The sequence below is a fragment of the Nilaparvata lugens genome, chromosome 2 (genome assembly GCF_014356525.2).
Source record: "Nilaparvata lugens isolate BPH chromosome 2, ASM1435652v1, whole genome shotgun sequence".
In the NCBI taxonomy this organism is placed as follows: domain Eukaryota; kingdom Metazoa; phylum Arthropoda; class Insecta; order Hemiptera; family Delphacidae; genus Nilaparvata; species Nilaparvata lugens.
In genome coordinates, this window is record NC_052505.1 from 61,787,833 (window position 1) to 61,810,005 (window position 22,173).

General features: G+C 35.9%; 1 protein-coding gene across 1 annotated transcript in view; it reads left to right on the forward strand.

Annotated features, from left to right (window-relative positions):
• LOC111043739 (protein dead ringer) overlaps window positions 1-22,173 on the forward strand; it is a 162,447-nt gene that overhangs the window by 133,868 nt on the left and 6,406 nt on the right. The window contains exons 7-9 of the mRNA XM_039422353.1: window positions 12,464-12,647; window positions 16,928-17,223; window positions 21,282-21,395. Of these exons, the coding sequence (XP_039278287.1) occupies window positions 12,464-12,647; window positions 16,928-17,223; window positions 21,282-21,395 (594 nt within the window). The remainder of the gene's footprint in view (window positions 1-12,463; window positions 12,648-16,927; window positions 17,224-21,281; window positions 21,396-22,173) is intronic.

Genomic DNA, 22,173 nt, shown 5'->3' on the forward strand with positions numbered 1-22,173 from the left:
GATTTGAAAATAATAGATTAATTTGTTATTAGATTGTTACTCCAATTTAGGAACTTCTTTGTCCCGTGGACACAATTCCTATACAGCCTATCAAAATATTATTATGTGGCTTTTTCTTTAAGTTTATCCACGTTTTCAAATATAATTTGAAATTATGTACTTATATGGAGAAACTTCAGGAAGAAGAATGAGAAGAAAAAGTAGGAGAAAAAGAGAAAGTAGAAAAATAGTCAGAAAAAGGATACGAAGAAGAAGGAAAAGAAGGAGAGTAAGTAGAAGAAAAAGAATAGAGAGGTGGCGAAGAAGGGGGAAGGAGTAAAATTATGATAAGGTGGAATGGCTGACTTGCACAGGTAATTCGCGACTTCCTTTTTGTAATGAAAGTGAAAATTGCAATATAAAGGTTGTTATTGAAGAAGGTAGATGGACGAAGAAGGACAAAGTCGGATAGAGAAGAAGGAAATTGCAATTGCAACAGTCATTGTCAGTCCTGCTCGGTCATTGCACTGTTATTATTAAACAGCAAAAATCGTCGCAGAGATCGGATATGAAAAACAATACAAATAGTGATTTCAAATGAAGGACATATGGAGTTGGAATGCAGTTCCAGTATTATCATTTTATCAATTCAAATAGTTACTATTTGGAACTAAATGGTAGCCATATTTTATGTAATTGTATCTATCATCCAATGAGAGTGCATTGGGGGCGTGGACTTGAAGTTTACTCGCACATGATTGGTCGATGGTGTGTAACGCAGCTGTCATTGGAATCAGCATGCACCAATAGAATTAGAGTGGGGCGTTCCTAAAGCAGACTGCTTCTTTCTTGAACCAGTCATGTTTTGCGTTGAAATTATGATTGACTGGAGTGTATTAAAAAGGTAATAATAATGAATAATATAGTCAATGAACATCAGCCTATTCTAATCCCATAACCTGATTCTATATTACATCACTAATATAATATAGGTGCTTATCAGTTGGAAGTGCTAAATCCTGAGTTGACAATTTGAGATTTTCTAGTCATATTTCGGTTCGCGTCTGTTATAGCCTTGAGTTGAATAAACACTCAGATAAGTTGTTATTAAATTTCCAGGTTTATTTTTGGAATAATGCTCTGGAATACCAATTAATCAAATCAATGTTATAATATTAATAACACATTAATCATGCACATAACCTAAATACAATGCACATACCTTTATTTTCAATCACTTGATAATGGCATCATATAGCCTAAACATGTTGTGAGTTGAAAATTTTAAAAAGGGTACTTGGATTTCTATTTTTATTTATAACCTAAATACAGTTTGACAGAAATTATTATAATCACGAAGAGTAACGATTCAGTATATATAATAAATACATACTACAAATCAAATATACGGTTTCTCATTTTTAATTTTTATGAGAAAAGTATTTTGAAGATACACCCGAATCGACTTGAAGAAGGCATTAAAAAGATTGGATTGGAGAGATGGGAGCTGACATATCTGACTTGTTTTCGGATACAACGTTAGCAAAAGGTGCCGGCAAATATTGCTGTTATTTACGAGAAGAAAGAACTGGTGTGACCAATGTTGCAAAAATGATGAAGCGGGAGATACAGTGAGAGAGAGAGAGAGAGAGAGAGAGAGAGAGAGGAGAGAGAGAGAGAGAGAGAGAGAGAGAGAGAGAGATTGAGAAAGAGAGAAAGAGTGAGAGAGAAGATGTGAGGAGCGAGACAGATAATCCAAAGCTTTACCAAAGCAGACATGAACATTTGCGACAGCTTATGAGACAAGGAATTAGGTGTAAGGAGAGGCGAGGATAAACAGGATGAAGGACAAGTAGAAAAAGAAGAAATAATAAAGAATGACAAGAGACTAATAAAATTAGAATAGCCTACGTGTTAACAAATAAATATTACAAAGTATTATCGCGCATAACTTATTTGTAATAAAATGCTTGAAAAGAAGATAGGCTGTCAATTTACAATGAAATACATAACCAATTATATGATACACGGCTATAACTCGGTATTCGTCTTTTTCTCTCTTCATTTCCTTCTCACTCTCAATCCACACTCTCTCTTTCTAAGGAAATAAATTTTGTGACTGGAGGAATAAGAAGTCTGAGAGAAAGAAACCTTCGACTGTTATAATTAGATTTAAAATAGCTTGAACTGTTAGAGAATCGGAGAGGATGAAACAGAACTATAGCAATATATTGAGATTGGGATAAGCAAGAGTAGTTACAGTATGATTGTTTTAGTGAGGATTTATGTAGCAATAATGATAGCAGCCACTAACGTACATTCACAATAGAGAAGATTCTTAAGGGATATACGAGTTTTATGGAAGGAGAGACATCATTTATTAGAACTAGATTTTTTGAAAAAACATTATTTCGAATAAGTCTTGTTATCTCGAGAAAGTGAGTGATAGAAAATGAAAGAGCTCAGAAATAACTCCATCAAACCTGAGGTAATATGAGCCAAAACTAATGAAATGTAAAGGTTTTCATAACTAAGTAAAAGTGGTAAATAATATCAATATCTAACTCTATAAATGTTGATTCCCAAGTAATAGAGTACGATGCCGGTACAGGGGAAATATTATAGTCCTCTGAGTTCTAATTGGACTACTTGCTCTGCCGGGGTATAATTCCTTGGAATAGTCCCATAGAATAGTTGGAGTATAGAATAGTCCCATTGCAATTAATGGGAATAATAATATAGTCATCGTATCTGACACATACACTGATATGTACTTGTGCGATGAATCCAGCTTTATTGATTGTAATGTATGGTCGTTTTGTTAATTTTAAACATTGTAAATAGCCTTGAAGATTATTATTATCACAAAGCATATAAAACAAAAAACATTATGATGATTATTATTACAAAGCATATACAACAAAAAACTTTATGAACCAAACTGTGCAGAGTTCTCCTGTATTGTGTGAGTGTGTCCCAACTAGGTTTTAGCTATATATGGAGGTTTATTCAATCCGGAGTGTTAAGGTCTGGGTCATCCTTACAATGGCCTCATTTTCTAGTGTTGAGTTAGTGGCGCCATCTTTAGGGGAGCAACGCACTTTTTGCCCCCTTTTTCCAATTACCATTCTGAGGATTAGGTTTTTGCCCTCTCCCCCGCCCAATGTCGGTGCCACAATTGTTAGTGTTGATTCAATTCACTGCACTCAATATGCGTTACCATCTTGCTATACTTTCTCAGATCAGTATAGACATGGTGATTACTAGGTCTAATTATTAATTCTCATTAATTAATGAATCTCATTCATCTGAGTAACAGCAATTAACAGGGGGGCCGGGCTCTGCTCAGAAGTACAAGGGCAGAAAATGCTCGCTATAATAGGACACAGTTTAATTTGTCAAAAATTCGCATTCCCCACCATCCCACATCTGTATAGTATATTTCTATTAGGCCAATCAGAACTGTAGAAGTACAATTATTATCATTGGTGTTTCGGTACTTAGTTACACGCTTCTTCAATCCAACGTTAATCTAAAGTTAGTTTAAGTTTGTCATAAAGGTCCGTGAATTTCTTTGGTGATTCGTCAACTCATTAGGGGAAGACAATAAGGGTGGCGAAGGGCGGAGGAGGAAGACTTCCCTTTGGTTTGCTGTTCTTATCGGCGGTGAAGAGGGATGAGGGGAAGAAGGACTTGATTTAGCACGGTACTTAAACTTGAGTAATTGTGTTGTGCTTGTCTCTATGAACTGGATATTAAGTTCTTTGATGTCTTGCTTTGTTTCCCGTCTGATGAAGGTGAGGTATGTGTGAGTGTGTGTTAGGGTACTTTCTATTCATTATTAAAGATGAAAATAAGCCAGAGTACCAAGAAAGAATCCCTAAAATGTTCAATGATTATTGATAACAGAAGATCAATGATCCTGATTCGGCAGAGGAAAATCTAAAAAGTTTTTTGATAGGATTAATTGAATATTGTGGTGCAATGTTGTCATAATTTCTAATAATAACTCAGCAATCATCAAAAATTGATCGAATTTATGTTATTAATAGCTTTGCAAATGGATTATTCTTGATCATGAAATGAGTAGAAGTATATACATGTAGTAAGTTATCGTGAATCAAGAGATGATAGGAATTTTTCCAATACTTATCACTCAACTTTGATTGTATTGAAGTTGGGTGGGTACGGTTTAGGTCATTGTATTATTATTTATGTAATCAATATTTATTCAAACACTTTTTTATCCTTCAACAATTTCAAATTTTATTCAGCAAAGTCTCTAGTACTATTATAGCTTAATGTGGAAGGTAGGATATTATAAGACTGGATTAATGATTTCTCTCTAGATGATGTCCAATAAGTAATACATGAGTAATGGGAGATATAATCGAAAATCCATGCGCTTGACGGGATTCGAGCCCACGACTGTGCCGATGCTGGCTCAGAATGCTGGATCGATGAATGCTTTTTCTGATTGGGCCACGGCATTTCGCTAATGAAATAATCGCTTTGCAATTTATATTGTTCAACTGTCTCGTAGATTCTGTAAGTAGCACAATCTCTGGTTGTTGCGAGTTACTGTACTTCATTGGTGACTGAGTAACTTCATTCTCATCCAGTTCCATTTTTAATTGTTCTGCGTTTCTCACAACAAACAAAGCAGAAAGTTTCAAGCGATATCAACACCCAATGTAGCAAAAATATTGAAATCACTCGGCGAGACAGTTCCAGCCGATTGGAAGCGGTTCACGCGACGCAACAAAGTCGCCAAGTCCTACTTGAGTTGCTAAGACCCACACGGATCGCAAGTCCCGTCCTAAGCTCGCCACGCTAAGCCCGCTCACACTCTAGTTAAGTCGTAAAGTGCCAACTGCGAAATGTTCATTGCAACTTTGTTTCATTCCGATCTCTTTGGATATTATCAACGGCTACAAACAATTCTATGAACAGAGAGGGAAATAGATACACAGAATATAATGAGATTCACTACAAACTGTCAGCATTCCATACGAATAATTTGAACGCGTTCCCATTCCGTCAATGCTGTCAGTTTGAAGTGGAACTCACTCTACATAAAGTGAGAGGGAGTACTTGAGAGAGACTTAGCAGCTGCAGTTTTATGTCTAAATTTAGATGCTTTGCAGTGCATTGGTTGAGTCTCACTGCTTCCAGACTGCATTTTCCGCACAGAATATACATAATAAATATTCAATATTTAAGGATAACTCTCAAGTTATTCATGTGTATGCAATATTCATATGGAAACCACGATCAACAATGTCCAGTCATTTGTTCCCACGAACGTTACAAACGAGATTCATTTCCAAAGAGCTCCAGAATTGAATTTTTCATTCAAACATAACCTCCAGAGAATCTGAGAACACATTTTCGTCACAAATATCAATTGCAAACTAGATCCAATTGCTTAAATATTAGTTTACTGATACGAAATGATGGACGTCTTGATAGGAACAAAATCGATGTTCGTGCTTATTCTCCTCCATTGCTAGAGATTAAATGATCTGTATTATGAAACACATTAATGTGCGATGGATCGACAGATATTATTCTTTTATATTTGATAATTTTATTTATTATATAAGAATTTTGTGTGTGCATTGTTTTTCACAATAGTAATCATATATGATAGATTACTTTTGTCGCCATTCTATACTTAAAGTTCTATTCCATAGGAGTCTGATTATTTTATAAACTTACTTCATGATTTCAAAAAAACTCATATTGCATAGGCATACACTACCGTATTCGTAATCTATATAAATAAAAATCGAGTCTCAAATTTTGACATTCAATAACTTTTTATATGTGCACCGAATTTGATGATTTTTGTTTAGTTATGTTCAGGACCAGGTTTATGGCTTATCAAATTTATAATCCGACTTCAGAACTCTTTCCTAAGGTCCTTCAAAGTTTACATGTAATCCTTATGGGGGAAGGCTTCTGAGCTAGCCACACACAGAAAAATCAGCTGTTATAATCATTGCGTCATCCAACAACCTTCGATAGATCTGTTTTTCTATTATTCCTTTCTACTGATTCACAAAACATTAATTCTCAATAATGCCTCGGTACGAGCGACGTCCAAACATGGGTCGTAGAACTCGAAATGCTGTGAATTTAAAATATTCACGGGAAAATCAGCAGCAAGGAGATATACTATTCAATTCCCAGCAAGAATCATTCAACTATAATTGAACTATAATTCAACTATACAAACTGCTGCACAACTAACTAAGCACATAGGAAGTCCATATTGAGATATAAATGGATAATTTTCATAAAAATATTGTGAATCAAATTAAGATGATTTTTTTCATCTAAGGCTAAGCACATCTGAGTAGGCGCAGCTTGGTGATACAAAGTGTTGGTATTATGGAGATTGCCTTATCACACCGTTCCACGACATGTCCTATTCAGTGTGTGTGATTTCTTCCATTCAAACCAATAAGTAAGAAACACCTGGATGCAAAATGCCGCATCGCGCCTCCTCAGGTGTGCATCCAGCTAAAGTTTGTCATGAGATTTATTAGGTATTAACTATTTGGCGGTACGAAGATGGCCGGGCCAGCAAGTCTATAATGAACCAAGTGAATGTACTTTGAGCGTAGTAGATCAACAGTAATGTCCATTACGTTTCCTGTTGTCGAAAGAAAAAATAATTGTTTCCCATGCAAATCATACGTAGTTGTAGTTTAGATAGGCTCAGTACTGAGGCACAATATAATGTGGCAGGCTATCATCGCATAGGTTCTCTGCAGGCTTAAAGCCTAATAGGAGAGCCTTCCTTCCACCCGCATGAGCCATTATAAAACTCGCGATAACAGAAACATTACGGCCGCGCAAAATAATAATTAGACTATAAAAAATTTACATTCATTGTCCATTCCATAATCAGGTAGACAGGAATGATGGGAAAGAGAGAGATAGGAGTAGGTGATTTGTAGATTGAGAGGGAATGACAGAGAAATTGTACGCAAGAGGAGGAGTTTCAGTGAGTGAATGAACTAATTGTAGGAGAAATAGGATGGTTGTGATTATCTGTATTTAACAGATGAGCAGTTTGCGAACAACAAACAATATATACCAATAAATTAATATCCACAATAATATAAAAAATTAACAGATAATGATGGTTGATGGTTAATATTAAGTTTGATAATGATAATTCTCGTTCCCTTCAATGATTTTGAGTGAAGAGTACTGTTTGAAAATACACATCTCTTGTGAAATTTGATAATCCCATGAAATATCATTCTTGCAAATGAGGAATTCAGAAAACTATTCTATTTCAATTTTTAAACGGTCTATGTAGAAGTTCTCGAGACGTACGGTATGGCTCTTTTGTTGAACTGTTGAAACTTTGGAATTTCAAATTTTGAGTTAGAAAGGTGTAAAGGAATGATTTTCAATTTAGACACTCAAACTTCTGATGAAAAATGTAATATCAGAGTGTCTATCTCTTCACACGTTCATTCATTTCAACATGTCAATAATGAAGAAGATAATTATCACTATAATTATATTTCTTTCATTTCTCTTCACTATGCTTTTACTGTACTAGAGGCCTGATAATAATGTGCAAGAAGAGGTAGACCTCCATATGAGGAGATCGCAAAGAACAACAAAACAACCCTCATATCTTATGATTATATTTGATTATGTTATCTTGATAATTTTTTTGTTTGTATTTTTATATTGTATTCTTATTTGTTAAGGAAGGGGGATGTGACATGTATCGATATATTGGTATAAGAGTATCGATGTATCATTGATGACTGATGTTGATGTTGGTGTTGGAGATTGCGCTAATTGAAAGTTATGTAATTACAAGTTGTGTGCTTTGTTTATTTATAACAAATAAACCTTAAAACATGAAAAAACATTTACTTTCTTAAATAAGTTTACCACTCAATCTATAATCTAATTACTATTAAATTTCAAAATCAAACAATAATAATGCATAATTATATTTTTGCCCACCATCAGGTCTCGTGAGATTACGATTCACTATAAAAATTGAAAATGTCGGCCATTTTCATTTCATTTTTCTCGACTTTTTCGCCATATTATGACTGCTTTTCATAGAATCACATCAAGAGTCCAACAACAGCAACAAAGGTGCGCGCGCAACCGATGATGATGATGATGATGGTGATGATGGGAGGTCATGACGAGACGGGCCCTGCAATTATCGGCAGTAAAACTGGTATCGTGACTGCGATCTACCTGCCCCCACCCGTTCTTTTACCCCTGAGGAAACTCCCCCCCAACTGTATCCCCTGTAAATACATTGTGCTTTTTCAGAGCTTCCGCTCTTGCTAGGTCCTCAACACCCCTCCTCCCACAAACCACAACCTTCTCTCCCATCTAATAGTACACTTGTATCATAGTAATTTGGTTTTTATTTTCCATTTTTTTAAGTGGCGATATCTGTGATAGACCCGCCCTCCTTCTTGGACTTCACTTCCGTTCCGCCATTTTGAATTTGCCTGTTTTATGTTGTTGCAATCTCGGTATCACAGAAATTATTCTCACTTTGGATGGTTGTTGTATATATAGCCTATTGTTGATAACAATTATTATTAAACATATTATATGGCAATTACAATTACACAATATAGCATAAACATACAATTTAATATTTTTCATGTTTTAATTATGCTATCAACAGTCCACTTCTTTGTCTTTTTGTCACTTTTTTGTTTGCTTAATTTAATGAATACATCGAAGCTGAATGCAATTATTATGCTGTTTAACTTTCATCGCTCCTTTCTAGAAAACGTATCGACAAACGACACAAAAAATTTGAAGCTTGTGTTTGGAAACAGTCGGAGAAGAAGTAGTTTCTTCCAAAACACACGTTACATATTAATTTGATTATGATTTTGAGTTTCAAGACACTAGGCCTTTTACACTAAGTTATTAGGCATTTTACATTTTTCAAGTATTATTGTTGACAATAGTCAATTATTCTACTTGTTGCTTTCACTTGGCATTGAGAGAATAAGAACAAGTTGATCAGCGAAATCCTTACAATCTTAATTATAATCATATCCTTTGTTTATTTTCATCATGTACTTTACAGTAAGACCCACTCGCACTTGTCATACACAATCAAAAGTAAACATGAACATAAGTAACTTCCGAAACAAATTGATCGAGCTTATTAGTGTCTCACCATTCTTGACAAATCCTGTTTCTCAAGCCGTAGTTAATAATTCTGTACCAATTCTATAGTCTATAATTTTCTCATCCAACCAAATGAAAAAATAGTCTATTTACAAATTTCAGTATTGCGTCTACCAACTACAATGTCTTGACAGTAGGATTATTTTATAGGCTAGTCATGCATACAATATTATAAAATTTTGAATTTACAGTCATCACATATCAATGTGAGATACGAAGTCTGTTATTAATTCAAGAGATTGGTCTGCATCTGATTTATGAATAAGACTAGGGAATTTTGAAAAAAAGCAAAAGCCTGCAAGTCTTTCAACAACAGCAAGCCACCATAATAAGTCCATATTATAAAGGCCATATAATTATTCTGTTACATATCACACATCCCCCTGTGGGCCTATGTAATAAAATAACTGCAGCCTATATTTTTAATGTATTTACAGCCTCCACATTGCCCGCCTTGAAGTTCTCCAGCAGTGGATTTTTGCTTTTTTCATTTTATCCTGCCTTCGATTTCGCCTGAGGCAGATTGCAAACCCCTCAACCCCCACCCTTGCCCGTCCGTCTGCCATCATAAAAATGTGAATCATGTTTTTCATAATATTATCTGGCACGCAAACAGCGCTCAAGCAAGCCAGCTTTTATGAGCCTTTCTTGGAACAAGAAAAAGGGATTCTGGTTCACTCCTTCCCCTCCCCATCATACTCTTCTTGTCACTCTCACTCCTGCTGATATCCATTTTTCCATCCTTATCCTGTGTAGTCTACCGATGCAGAACAGGATCTTCGTGTGTGTGTGAGGAAATAAGTGATGAAGGAGTGAATCGAGAGAGGAATACTGTGAAAGAATGTGATAAAGTGAGAGGGATTGATAGTTATTGAGTAGACGATTGAATTGACCGCCATCTTTGTGTTTGGAGTTAACAACAGGCGTTGGAAAAAGTCGATGACTGAAAGCAAATTCGCCTGGTGCAGAACTACTATGCAATTCGATTCGTGATTATGATGTCTATAACCAATTCTATGTTGAATCTATATTGTTAGAAACATTATCTGTGTTGGAGTAGAGCTGATGAAGTGGTAGATATTGAATACAATCACTTGAATTTGTCACAACCACTTATTTTTCAGAAAACTTAGAAACTATGATAGTGTTTTAGTTTAAAGCTATTATTTCTACTAGTTTTGGTCACTGCATGATTATCAATGTTGTCACCTTTTACACTACCGTATAATATATCCTGCTGCTCAATGCTTAAGCTTTCAGTTGACAGGAATTTTGATACTGGCTTGGCAACTAAAATCAGAAACAGTTTGATTGTATTGATTGACTTGTCTCTGTGAAAAAATCAATATTTATAAAGTTTCTACACACTGCTTCATAGGTTCTTCCAACGGCTAATTCTTTGCCACAATATTGTCTCTGTATTATATTTTGCCGCATACGTTTTACGAATCTAATCTTACTTGATCTAATTACAATATTCAATCTTTCCTAGTGGATAAAATAAATTACAAATTACAATACTAGGAAATGTATTAACTGAAGATTCTATTGAGCTTTTTTAGCCAAGTAACGAATAATAGGAACCAATCAGAGCGATTCTAGTAGCTGGTTTCACAAATCTGATTGGTTGTCAAAGTGTGGCTAGGCTGGCTAAAAGGTTTGTCGACATTGAAAATGCTCTAGATTTGCATCCATTTATACAGTTTCAGTAGACTGGACGTTTGCCGGTCTACTACTACGAGGACTCATAGATTTTTCTGAGAAATTTAAAGTGTAGAGTAGAGTTTACTTTGTTATACAAGCAATGAACAGTAATATACGTACAGCATGTTCATTGAAAAATACTGAATCTTTTACAGAATATTTTTTAGAATCGGATACAATCTCAGTTAGCAACTGCATTTAGTTCGGTCGAAAACTCTGTGATTGAACTACCAATAATCATGTAAAATCATAGAAGTTTTCATAATAGTTCTTGTTACTATCAATTTGTATTATTTTATAAAATGGCAAATGAATTGAATTTATACAGTACTGAGACTATCAACAAATTAAGAAACCCCTATTTTGGCAAATTAGCTTATTGAAATAGCCACTCCAGGGCCAGGTTGTATACTATTACAGCATCGCTCCATTACATTGTCTGGTAGGTTAGAAATAAGTTTCCACTTTTTGCCGGTGCACTGGCACTTTTTATTGGCTGTGGTAACTGGTTGGGCCCATAAAGCGGCCACCTAACTCAGCCTCCATTCACAATAAATGCTTGTAAATGTGACAGTTAATGGCGCCGCTCTTTGTCCTACGAAATATTTACAAGACACCGAGATTTCAGACACTTTATTTATCGTTATTCGAAACGTTTATGGCCGGTGGCCGATTGCGTCCTATTTGATTGGATTTTTCAAATTGAACATGATAGCAGGCACAGTTCGCAATAAAATATTGTAATAAATGGAAACATGTTGGCTGAATTCGATAAAATATAGCTTACACTTTGTATTGTGGAGCTATGTAGTGTTTTATTCAGAAGGAGTTTTTAGTGATTTCAACTTGTGAGATTTTGACCAGTTTGGCATCAAAATTTGATCTTGAAAGACTCGTTTTTGTAAATCTTACTTTGAACTTCTATAAAATTTGATTTTCTCTATTCGGACGATTTGAAGGTTTTGGAGTAAATCAACAAATCTCCCAGATACGAAACTCGCTAATTGAATTAAATGGAATTTGATGGGTTGTTATAGTCTTGCAAAGGTAATTCGAATCACTTTCGGTAATAGAGTAAAATATGTAACATTAAAAGAAACTGTACTGCACCAAACCAATTTTAATGGTAGAATAAAAAGCAATAAATGAAATGGAAAATCTAAAATCCTAGAAAGTTATAATATGTTAAATTGGAGTGAAGTACAGTATTTCTATCAAATTCTCTGAAGACTTCAACACATTCTACACACAGAAAATATCGACTACAGAGGAAATTTTATTCACTGTTTTTGCTGATAACAGTGAACAGTAGTTTGGCATAATTGATCATCATTAAATAATGATAATTGGTGATTTCTATTCCAACAAGTGCAGTCAAATCCTCAGAATACTTTTGGACACAGAAAATATTGGTCATACACACAAGAAATCCCATTTAATGTTATTGACAATTTATTATGAAAACATTAACTAAAATAAATGTAGTATTCTTTTGAGAAATTTTAACTGATGTGTTCAGTGAGTTTAATTTGTCCATCAGTTAATAGTTTGTCGATTTTGTTTGCAGGTACACCAATTAACCGATTGCCGATAATGGCCAAGTCAGTGCTGGACCTGTACGAGCTGTACAACCTGGTGATTCAGCGCGGCGGACTTGTTGACGTCATCAACAAGAAGCTGTGGCAGGAGATCATCAAAGGCCTGCATTTGCCCTCATCCATAACTTCGGCCGCGTTCACTCTCAGAACACAGTCAGTATATATATTCAATTAGATTAGAATTGTGCACAGAAATAATATCGGTATACCTACGAACGGTTCACAAGAATGTGATAGATATTCATCCAATAAGTTAATCTATGTTCACAGAAATTTGATTGGAATTCATTCAATAAATTTGTCCCTATTCTGAGAAATATGATACGTTAACCTATAGAACAATAATTTACAAGTTACTTTTCGAAAGTTATCATTTATCAGTGTTGAAGGAATCAATGAATCATTTTTAAGGCATTGGATATCAATTAATTTCTATAGGCTTGTTTGTAGATGTAATGCCTTATATATCATATTATAGTGGAATAATCACAAATTCTCCAGTGAGGCACAGATAGAAAAGTAGCCTACACGTATATGGGAACCTTATCATTGGGGAATGAATTATTGCGTTAGTAGGCTACCGTAAACGTTATTGACAATATCGCCAGTTCCATTGATTAAATTACCGTCTTACTGCTGTCAAACCAACAAATCATGCCACTTTAATTCCGTTGACAATATTTAAATGAGTGAAACCCACGTTTGATTCGGTTTGAATTCGGGACGGCAACTTTGTCAACAGACTGTCAAGACATGACGTGGGCTGGCGGCAGGCTTTGACGCCCCAGGTCATATGGAATAAAATTCAAAAAATAAAAGTTTTAAATTATCGTGTGTTTTAGGGCGGCTACGCCCGACAATCATATTTATCGTGACGTTGTCGTGCCGTGACGTGTCGTATCGTTGACGGTGCGCCGCACGAATTATGTCATTCGTTATTCGAGGTGGTATCAAGTGAGCCAGCCAGTGCACATTATGAATAGCAATTAGACATGCTGTTGACAATTACAATTGTTAATTAATAGTGGCGTCGCTCAAGCTCTCTTTCTCTCTCCTTCTCTTTTTTGCTTCAAATCCTATTCGTCTAGCCGCCGAAACAAACCCATAAAGGAATGCCGCTCGCGCGTTTGCTTGCCTCGACGAATTAGTTTGCATAAGGAATCAACCTTTCTCTCTCATTCTCTCTTTCCGTCACTCTCTCTCTGTCTTCATCTCCATACTTTATTCTCCCTCTCAATTCCAATAACGTCCCTTCCACTTTCTTGAACTAGCAACTCACTCTATCACAACCGTCCATATTATGTATGAAAAAACTTTTGAAACGAATATAAACCGATGTTAGACACACTCACACCTGCAAGTTTCATTATTCTCCTTTTACATTCCATTTTCAAATTCTTGTAATATTTATTCAGCTCATTGTTTGATGTGTTTCCTCACTCCTTTTGAGTTCTCTCTCACATGCTTTTTATATCCCCTTTTTCTTAGATTTTTCTTCAATCTCATCAGTTGTGTGGATATTAAACTATATTCTTGGTCTATGCGTTGCTGAGCTGGATGGCATTTTATTTCTATTTATTTATTTTTAACGAATTTGATAGTTATCTTCAATTGAATTTATTTCGATTTATATCCACATACTATTCGTTCAATAATTTCCCTCCAAGTTGTTTCTCATGTCAATATTTATACGCTATTTATAAAGAGAACATTTTGGTTTATTCACAAACATGTATGTTTCATTATGTTAATGCTAATTTCCAGCATCATCTATATATTCTTCTACATCGCATTTCTTATCATATCTTAGCTCTTATCCTTGCTCATTTCCATATTAGTATATAATAGTGTGGAACTGATCCGCATCCACCAGGTAATCTCTATTTCTCACTGAATATCGATACTCCTGGTTTTACAAGTTTCTTAATCATCCCTTTTATTTTGTCTGAAGATGTTATCTTATTACCCTTCAAGATCTTCATAATCACCAATTCACCATTATACGAGTATCTCATTATTTGTTCTTCTTCACATTCTACAAGTCATCTTCCGTTCATTTCTTCCATCCTGCCCCCTACTACTTCTCCTTCTCCTCCTCCTCTTCCTCCACGTCCTATTTCTTCTCCTCCTCCTCTTCCTCCACGTCCTATTCCTTCTCCTTCTCCTCGTCCTCCTACTTCTCCTTCTCCTCCTCATCCTTTTCCTCCTCCCCCATCCTTCTCCTCCTCCTCCTCCTACTCCACCTCTTCCTTATGATACATATATCTTTCCCTCTATTCTTCTCGATATCATTCTTCTTGGTCCTTCTCTTCCCGTTTTCTCGATCTTCATTTTCCACCACTTTTTCATTCCCCTTCTAGTTCGTCGTCGTTCTTCTCATCTTTCTTGCTAGCTCCTTGTTCTTTTCCTCCTTCTCCTTCTTCGTCATCTATCAGTTTTGCTCTTCATCATTATTCGGCAGGCCTGTGTCAGCTTACACACTAATTTGAGTGCCGAAGCACGTGTTCAAATACATTATCTAAATCAACAGACAGAGAAGAAAAGACACACTAGGCTGCTAGTGAACTGAACAAAGATGGTGCCAATGAGAGAGAAGCATGGAACAATACAGAGAGAGTGAAAGAGTAAAGCGACACATGTTCCGAACAATAACCGACACTATTTTCGAATATTATTCAAATGAACGGCAATAAAATAATGTGGCAGCCGGGTTCGAATCCCCAATGTCCAATTCGTCCGACGTCCAGGAATGTCAGCCAGTCTACATTATTGATTGGCTTTTGTTTTATTACTGACTTGCTAAACAGAAGAACTACAGTATAGTCATCCATGGAGATGCAGACAGCAGGCTCACTATATACTATATACATCGTGGAGCAAAAGCATTCCTGTAGTAATTCAGTTGTAAATATAGAGATAGGTATAGATATAGAATAGTAAAGATATCCACTTACAAGTAAAGATGTAGTAGTTCTTTTTTCTTTAGGTAGCCTATAGATTCTATACATACATAGTTACAGGTATTATGTGTTGTATAGGTATAGCGACTGGCGAAAATATAGTTATCCGAGTCAGTATAGAGATATAGAGAAGCAAAAACAGCACCCATCATGATAATCAGCTCATAAAGAGTAGCGGAGTCGCAGCGGAAGGCGGCGAAACTCAATCGATCGCGCATAATAGATTATACATTAGTTGGCGGGGCGGCCATTTTGGAATCCTTAAAGAGAGACTGATGGAATTGTATTGAATTTGTATGGGGAGGGGGAAGGAGTTTGGTCTCGCCGAAGAAACGTGAGTGTGACTGACTTTGCACGAGGGATTGAAGGAGACAAATAATATTGTCAAAAGAAGTGAGTGGGGAGTGATGAGTGGAACGTATCAATGATTATTGATGAGAGTGTAACAGAGAGAGGAAAAGAGAGAGACAGTGTAAGTGGAAAATGGATTTAGAGGTTAACTAAAGTTACACATTGTAAAAATCGTTGAGAGTATCAAGTATTAGGGGTTTGTTGGAAGGGTGATTGATTTAGTACGCTAGCCATAGAGTTATAGAATAAGAGCAATGAGCAACCCATATAAAATTTCTCTCGTTTCACACAATTTCAGAGCAGGGAACTTAGAAAACTAAATAAGAAAGCAGGCTAGTTATTAAAGGTTAAAAACACTCTTCTACCTCGGAGTAAAGAACTACCAACACTTTAGGGTTCACTCTGAGTAAGGGTACCCCATTTAGGTGTACCTTACTTAATACTTCTGTACCATAAGTAAGTGTACCTTATCCTGTGCTTAATAGTAGACTTATTCCGTCTACCTAACTCAACGACATCAACCTATTTTAACCTAATTTGTTTGAATTAAACACACAGAAATAATTACTTGCCATGCAAAACATCCTTTTTGGAGCTTCAAAAGACACGAGGTTCCAGCGCCAAAAAATTAAGTCAGACCATTACAAAATCACCCGTGGGCTCACCCATACAACTAATGCAATGCAATCGCAGCCAACTTCTCATCAAATGAATCATTTTTACAATGAACGCGTACACTTGAAGCACGATTTTTGTATGAATTCGCTTGTACAGGTTGCTTCAATTGTATCTGTGTATCTGTGTTCAGAAGTACCAGTAGCTGTGCCCTTTGTATAAATTCTTCTGTCATTCCTAACCACTGATTCTCTTAGTAAATGGATAAAAATAATATTTGCTCAAAAATGCAACAATTTTACAACATAAATACCACAATTCTACGAATTTGCATTTTAATTTACATGAAAACCTGTACATGTACCTTTGTGAATAGATTAAAATAACATTTGCTCTAGAATGCCATAATTTCACAATATAAATACAATAATATTGTAATGAATTCGCATTTACATGAAATACCTGTACCTGTACCCTTCTTGTAACCATTGTTGGTTCGCTTGACAGGTACATGAAATACTTGTACCCGTACGAGTGTGAGAAGCGACGTCTGAGCACGCCAGTGGAACTGCAGGCGGCGATAGACGGCAACCGACGCGAGGGACGCAGGGGCAGCTACGGGTATGGCGACGTGATGGCGGGTCACCACCAGCAACGCAGCCCCACGCAGATGAGTCCGCTCAGCCTCGTGACGGGCATCTCGCATCTCGCCCCGCATCACGCCTCTTCTCGGCCGCATCTCAACGGCAACTCCCAGCATCATCACGGTCATCACCATCTCCTTCCAATGCCATGCAAGGTTTGTCATCCAAAACCCATGTTCTGTATATTTTGAATTGAAATTAAAATTTTCTCCACATAAAATAGATATCAAATGCAAGTGATCAAGTCTATAATAGATAAAGAAGTAAATTCGTATAGTGGGGAGTCCCTTGCGGGAAGGTCCCACCTAACCTGAATATATAATTTAAGCCTTTAATGAGACTTATGACTGTCATACTTGGGAACGACAGTTCAACGTGCCCATCTAATAAGTCACCTGGTTAATTTTTTTGTGATTAGTGGGTTTAAACCCGGGATCTCTAGGCTGCTATGCAAGCTCTCTATCTAGACTAGACCACGGATCACTCCAAACTTATAATGATATATTACTGTATTAGTGGTTCAAATACTTGGTCCCTTACATAAATGAAGATTGAAAAGTTTCTGACCTTTCCATGAAGATAACAACTTTCGTTAACAAGATTTCTTTATTACATTTATCATATTTTAACTAAAATGTCAGCCATTTTTGACGGGAAGTATTCATGTTACAGTCGTTTGAGATGGGTGTTGAAACTTTTCCTTACTTGGAATTGTTCAAATTTATCCATCTCCTTAAAAGTTCACATTTTTCTGTTAGTGAATAGTGATGCATCCAAAGACTTGAAGACTTTGACAAAGATTTGAAGACTTGAAGTAGTAAATTGGTGCCAAAACTTGAATTATTTGGACCAGAACCGCGTCAATTGGATAAGTTTTGATCTGATTTGAGCAGACGCAGCACCCAGCACCCGTCATCGACTAACTCAAACGACTGTAGGTCGTAACTTACTAAGTAAGACTGTAACATACCCCAATACTAAGCATATGGTTGATAACTATAACAACCTTGGAATACTTGATAATTAACAAAGTCAAACTAATGAATTGTTGTTTATTATTTCAATCTTTTACTACATCAAAAATCTGACTTCATTGTAAAATGCACTGTTTTTCATACTTGCATGCATCAGTTACCTACATTGAAAAATATGGTGTCTGGTGCTCAAGACAGGTTGTATGTCTTTATTAAGGTTAGGGTGGAGGACATTTTTTTGAGGAGAATATTTTGTGGGAGGTAGGCCTTCAGACAGTAATTGATCAAGATTACCGGTGTGACCTGTTGAGAGAACTATTCAAGAAACCGAGTGACACGAAGATTGATACTTGTCATATTTTTTTCAAATGAGAATGGATAATCTAGCAGGTAGGAATAGAGGATGTAGGAGACAAAGAGTGTAAGAGAGAAAAAAGTATAAGGTAGAGGGAATGGGAGAAAGAGGGAGAATCAGAACTATTAGTTTGGCTTACACAATTTCATAAATGAGTGTAGGCAGAGTGGGAGGCAGGCAGACGTATGTCTTTTTCTTGACTAATCCAGCCAGCGATCTACATGCATAGTAATTGAACAGTGAATAAGTCACGGTCCTATGTTTAAATAGGCGAGGTCAAGGAGTAAAGTAGGAAATGAGGAGGAAGAACGAGGGGAAATAGAAATATGGAAGTGAAAATAAATGTTTTCAAGATTCAGTCGAATACGGAGAATTCAGAGGAGGATTGCGGGGAGAAGGAATTCAGCTGGAGGGAGAAATGAGTACACAGAAAGAACGAGCAGAGAAAAAGGAAGGATGAAGAGTTGAAGAAGAGAAGTAATGGAGAACTGGTGGATAGCAAAAATGAATGAATGCATGGTTAGGAAAACAACAAGAAGGAATAGGAACGTGATCAGAGTAATTGAAAATATGAGTCGATATGGAAAGGATAAACAATAATTTGTACATAGGGTGAGAGAGAAGAAGAAGAAGAAGAAGAAGAAGAAGACAAAGAAGAATAAGATGTTAATGATGATAATGAAGTAGAATGAGTAGAAAAATATGAGAAGTAATAAGAGGGAATTGAAGGTGAATACAACATTGAATTCTATGGACAAGCAAAATACGAAGGATGAAATAACTGGAGGAGGAGGATAAGAAGAAGGTGGAAGAGTAGCAGGAACAGGAGAAGGAGGAGGAAAACAAAAAGAAAAAGGATGAGACAAAGGTGAAGAAAATGAGGGCGGAAAATAAAGGAGGAGAGGATGGAAATAAAGAAAAAGAAGACATTATATGAGTTGGAAGGTGGAAGAGAAATGCAAAGTGTTTTTGAATGCTTGGACGGTAGTAGAGCAGCCTCAATAAATAAAGGCGACATTTTTTAATAGCAGACTTTTAACTGGTGCGTACGAGTCAAAATTAGAAGAAAAAGAATGTAAACAACCGAGGAGTGGACTGGAGAATGGAAGAGTGAAGAGTGAAGCAGGCCTATAGGTAGTCTGCAGCAGCTAATCGTTCGGTTTTTCATTTCTATAGCTTGTAGGCAGCAGAAAATAGAAAGAATATTAATGAAAAAAGTCTTGAAATGAGTGACTTTGGTGGAGTTGAACCTGTCTTTTGTGAGTGGTCGACCTGAATACTGAATAACTAATAATAATTTATAGTTAGTACAACAATAATGCAGCATGTCGCTGACAAATTCAGATATGTCACAGAGATGCTCTCAAACGCATTCAAATGCTAAGCTGACCCTAACTGAATAGGCCTAATAGTGCCGCGCATGCGCTCAGCACCAACTATGCATTTATTACGATACCGATCTTCGTTTGAATGCGTACTATCATATTCCGTGTGAGCTGTTCTGCATTGTGGAAATGTTAATGTCGCCACCATTCAAAAGCTTCAAGATAGGCCTATTCATCGGCCGGTCATTGGTATTTTTGAAAGCGGAAGAAAGACAAGCTAAGGTTTTCTTCTCTCACTTTAAATAACCTCAGTTTTGTTTGTTCAAAACGGCAATCCACTCCCCCACCCTACAAGTATCAATTATAATATTATCTAAGATGACACTTCCATCAGCCTTCTCTCACTTAACATTGTCAAAGATTAATAACATTCTAAGAGTAGTCATAGAATATAAATACTCGTTATATTGTATGAGTATAGTCGTAGCATTTTGTTATTCAAATTATTTCTCACTTTTCTCTAATCTCTGAAATGAAATCATGCCAGTTTCCATAATGCCTCACCTGATGCTCTATCCTAAAATTCAAATTGAATACTGACAATGCGATAAATATTCAGAGCTGAAAGCTGATGAGTGTCAGGAGTTAAGCTCAAGTTCTATAAGTATCCTATACCATTGCTACATTATATTGCAAGCTTTTTTGATGTTATTTTTGTGATTATTGTGTAATATGTAAAATTGTAAATGATGCATCTATCTTCACAACAACCCAATACTAAAAGCATAGATAAATAATTTAGTCTCATATAGAATAAGATTGTAGATAGATTTGTAGGGAAACACCCTGCTCTCCAATGCTATGATGATTGAAAGTCACAGGAGGCTGCAAGTTGAAGATATACATTATGAAGGTGTTGCAATCATTAGAAAGGCGTAGATAGATAGTAGATAAAGATGGATGATCTATTGTTGGCTGCTATAGGTGGGGTTGGCTGTTAGCCAATAGAGCACTAGTTCAACAAAAGTCTGCACAAAATATTAGCAACTATAACTATATTTATGCCATTGCTATCTTCCTATTGGCTCGCACCAGTTCAGTGATGTTTCCTTTCTTTATTTCTCTCTCTGTTTTTATTGTCAGCTTCCTTTGACCTGTGATTACCTGGCCGCCTTTCTCGATTTGAATTTCTCATCTGGACTCAGTCCAAATTATCTCTGTCTTTTCATCCACATGATTTCTGGATGGATGATTTAGTTCCATCTCAACGTCAATATGATCTAAAGTTTTCGATTTTATCAATATGATCTGAGATATTTGATTCTTGGGAAAAAATTTTATTTAGTCTTTCCTCTTATAACATAGACCTTCAACCTTTCTACTCTTCATTAGATATAGATATATGAAAAATAAAATGTCATAGCAATGGTTTTTAATTTTGATTGTAATTGATATATAATTCAAATATGATTGTGATTGATTGAAATAGAAGCAGTAGGCTGAAGTAGTAGCTGGATATTTAAAGGCATTGTTGTATTTCATTCAAATGTTTGCTGCCGACAGGTCCTCTTCCGGGAGTGGTGCCGCCGGAGTTTGAGGCCAGAATGGTCGAATATGTCAAATTCCTGAACAAGGAGCTCAGGAACTCAGCGTCAACACCTCCAAACCATAGGCAAAGTAAGTAGAATTATGTTATTCAGGCTGTAAAATCACCTAACTATCTTCAATTTATAATACAACTGGAATACTAGAATTGTTGACAGTGAATCCTATGAATTCAATGTGAAGTGTAGCCTACATTACAGTACCTAGTTACTATCTATCTGTTGTGTTCATTTCAGTAAATAAATGTTATTCCTTGCTAACAAAGTATTTTCCAAGTTTCTTCCAGTAACTGAATTTCCTTATTACGGTAGGTAACTTTAAGATAACTTTTGAAAAAGCTATTATAGAATTATTGTATGATTGCCTGATTATTAAGATATTGATAGCAATAATTATTACATTTATAGAAAGCCATTAATGGTATGTAAACTACAACGGTAGCGTTTTTCAGTTACAAACAACAATGTAATTGCGGAGAGAAGACTTTTAATTTTGTTAAGTGTTAAAGTGTTGACTGTATGAAAAATTAAACAGTTTTCAATTTACATCTGACATCTTCTGTCGAATTCGCCATCGTGATCGCCATTAATATTATTTGCTTTTCAAGAAGCAAATGCTTTTGTTAGTCAAATTGTAGTTAACTCTCTAATCCAGTTTCTTAGATTCAGATTCTCCACCAGAATTCAAGAAAAAAACTAATTTATTCCAAAGTATAATAGTCCAGTCACTATATACATTGGTGCATGCAATTTATATTGTAGTTCTGATTTTTTAATATATCATTTGGGTACATAAGAGAAGTCCAGAACCAATTTCTTCATGCAAACTTTCCATGTGCTAGATACAGGAT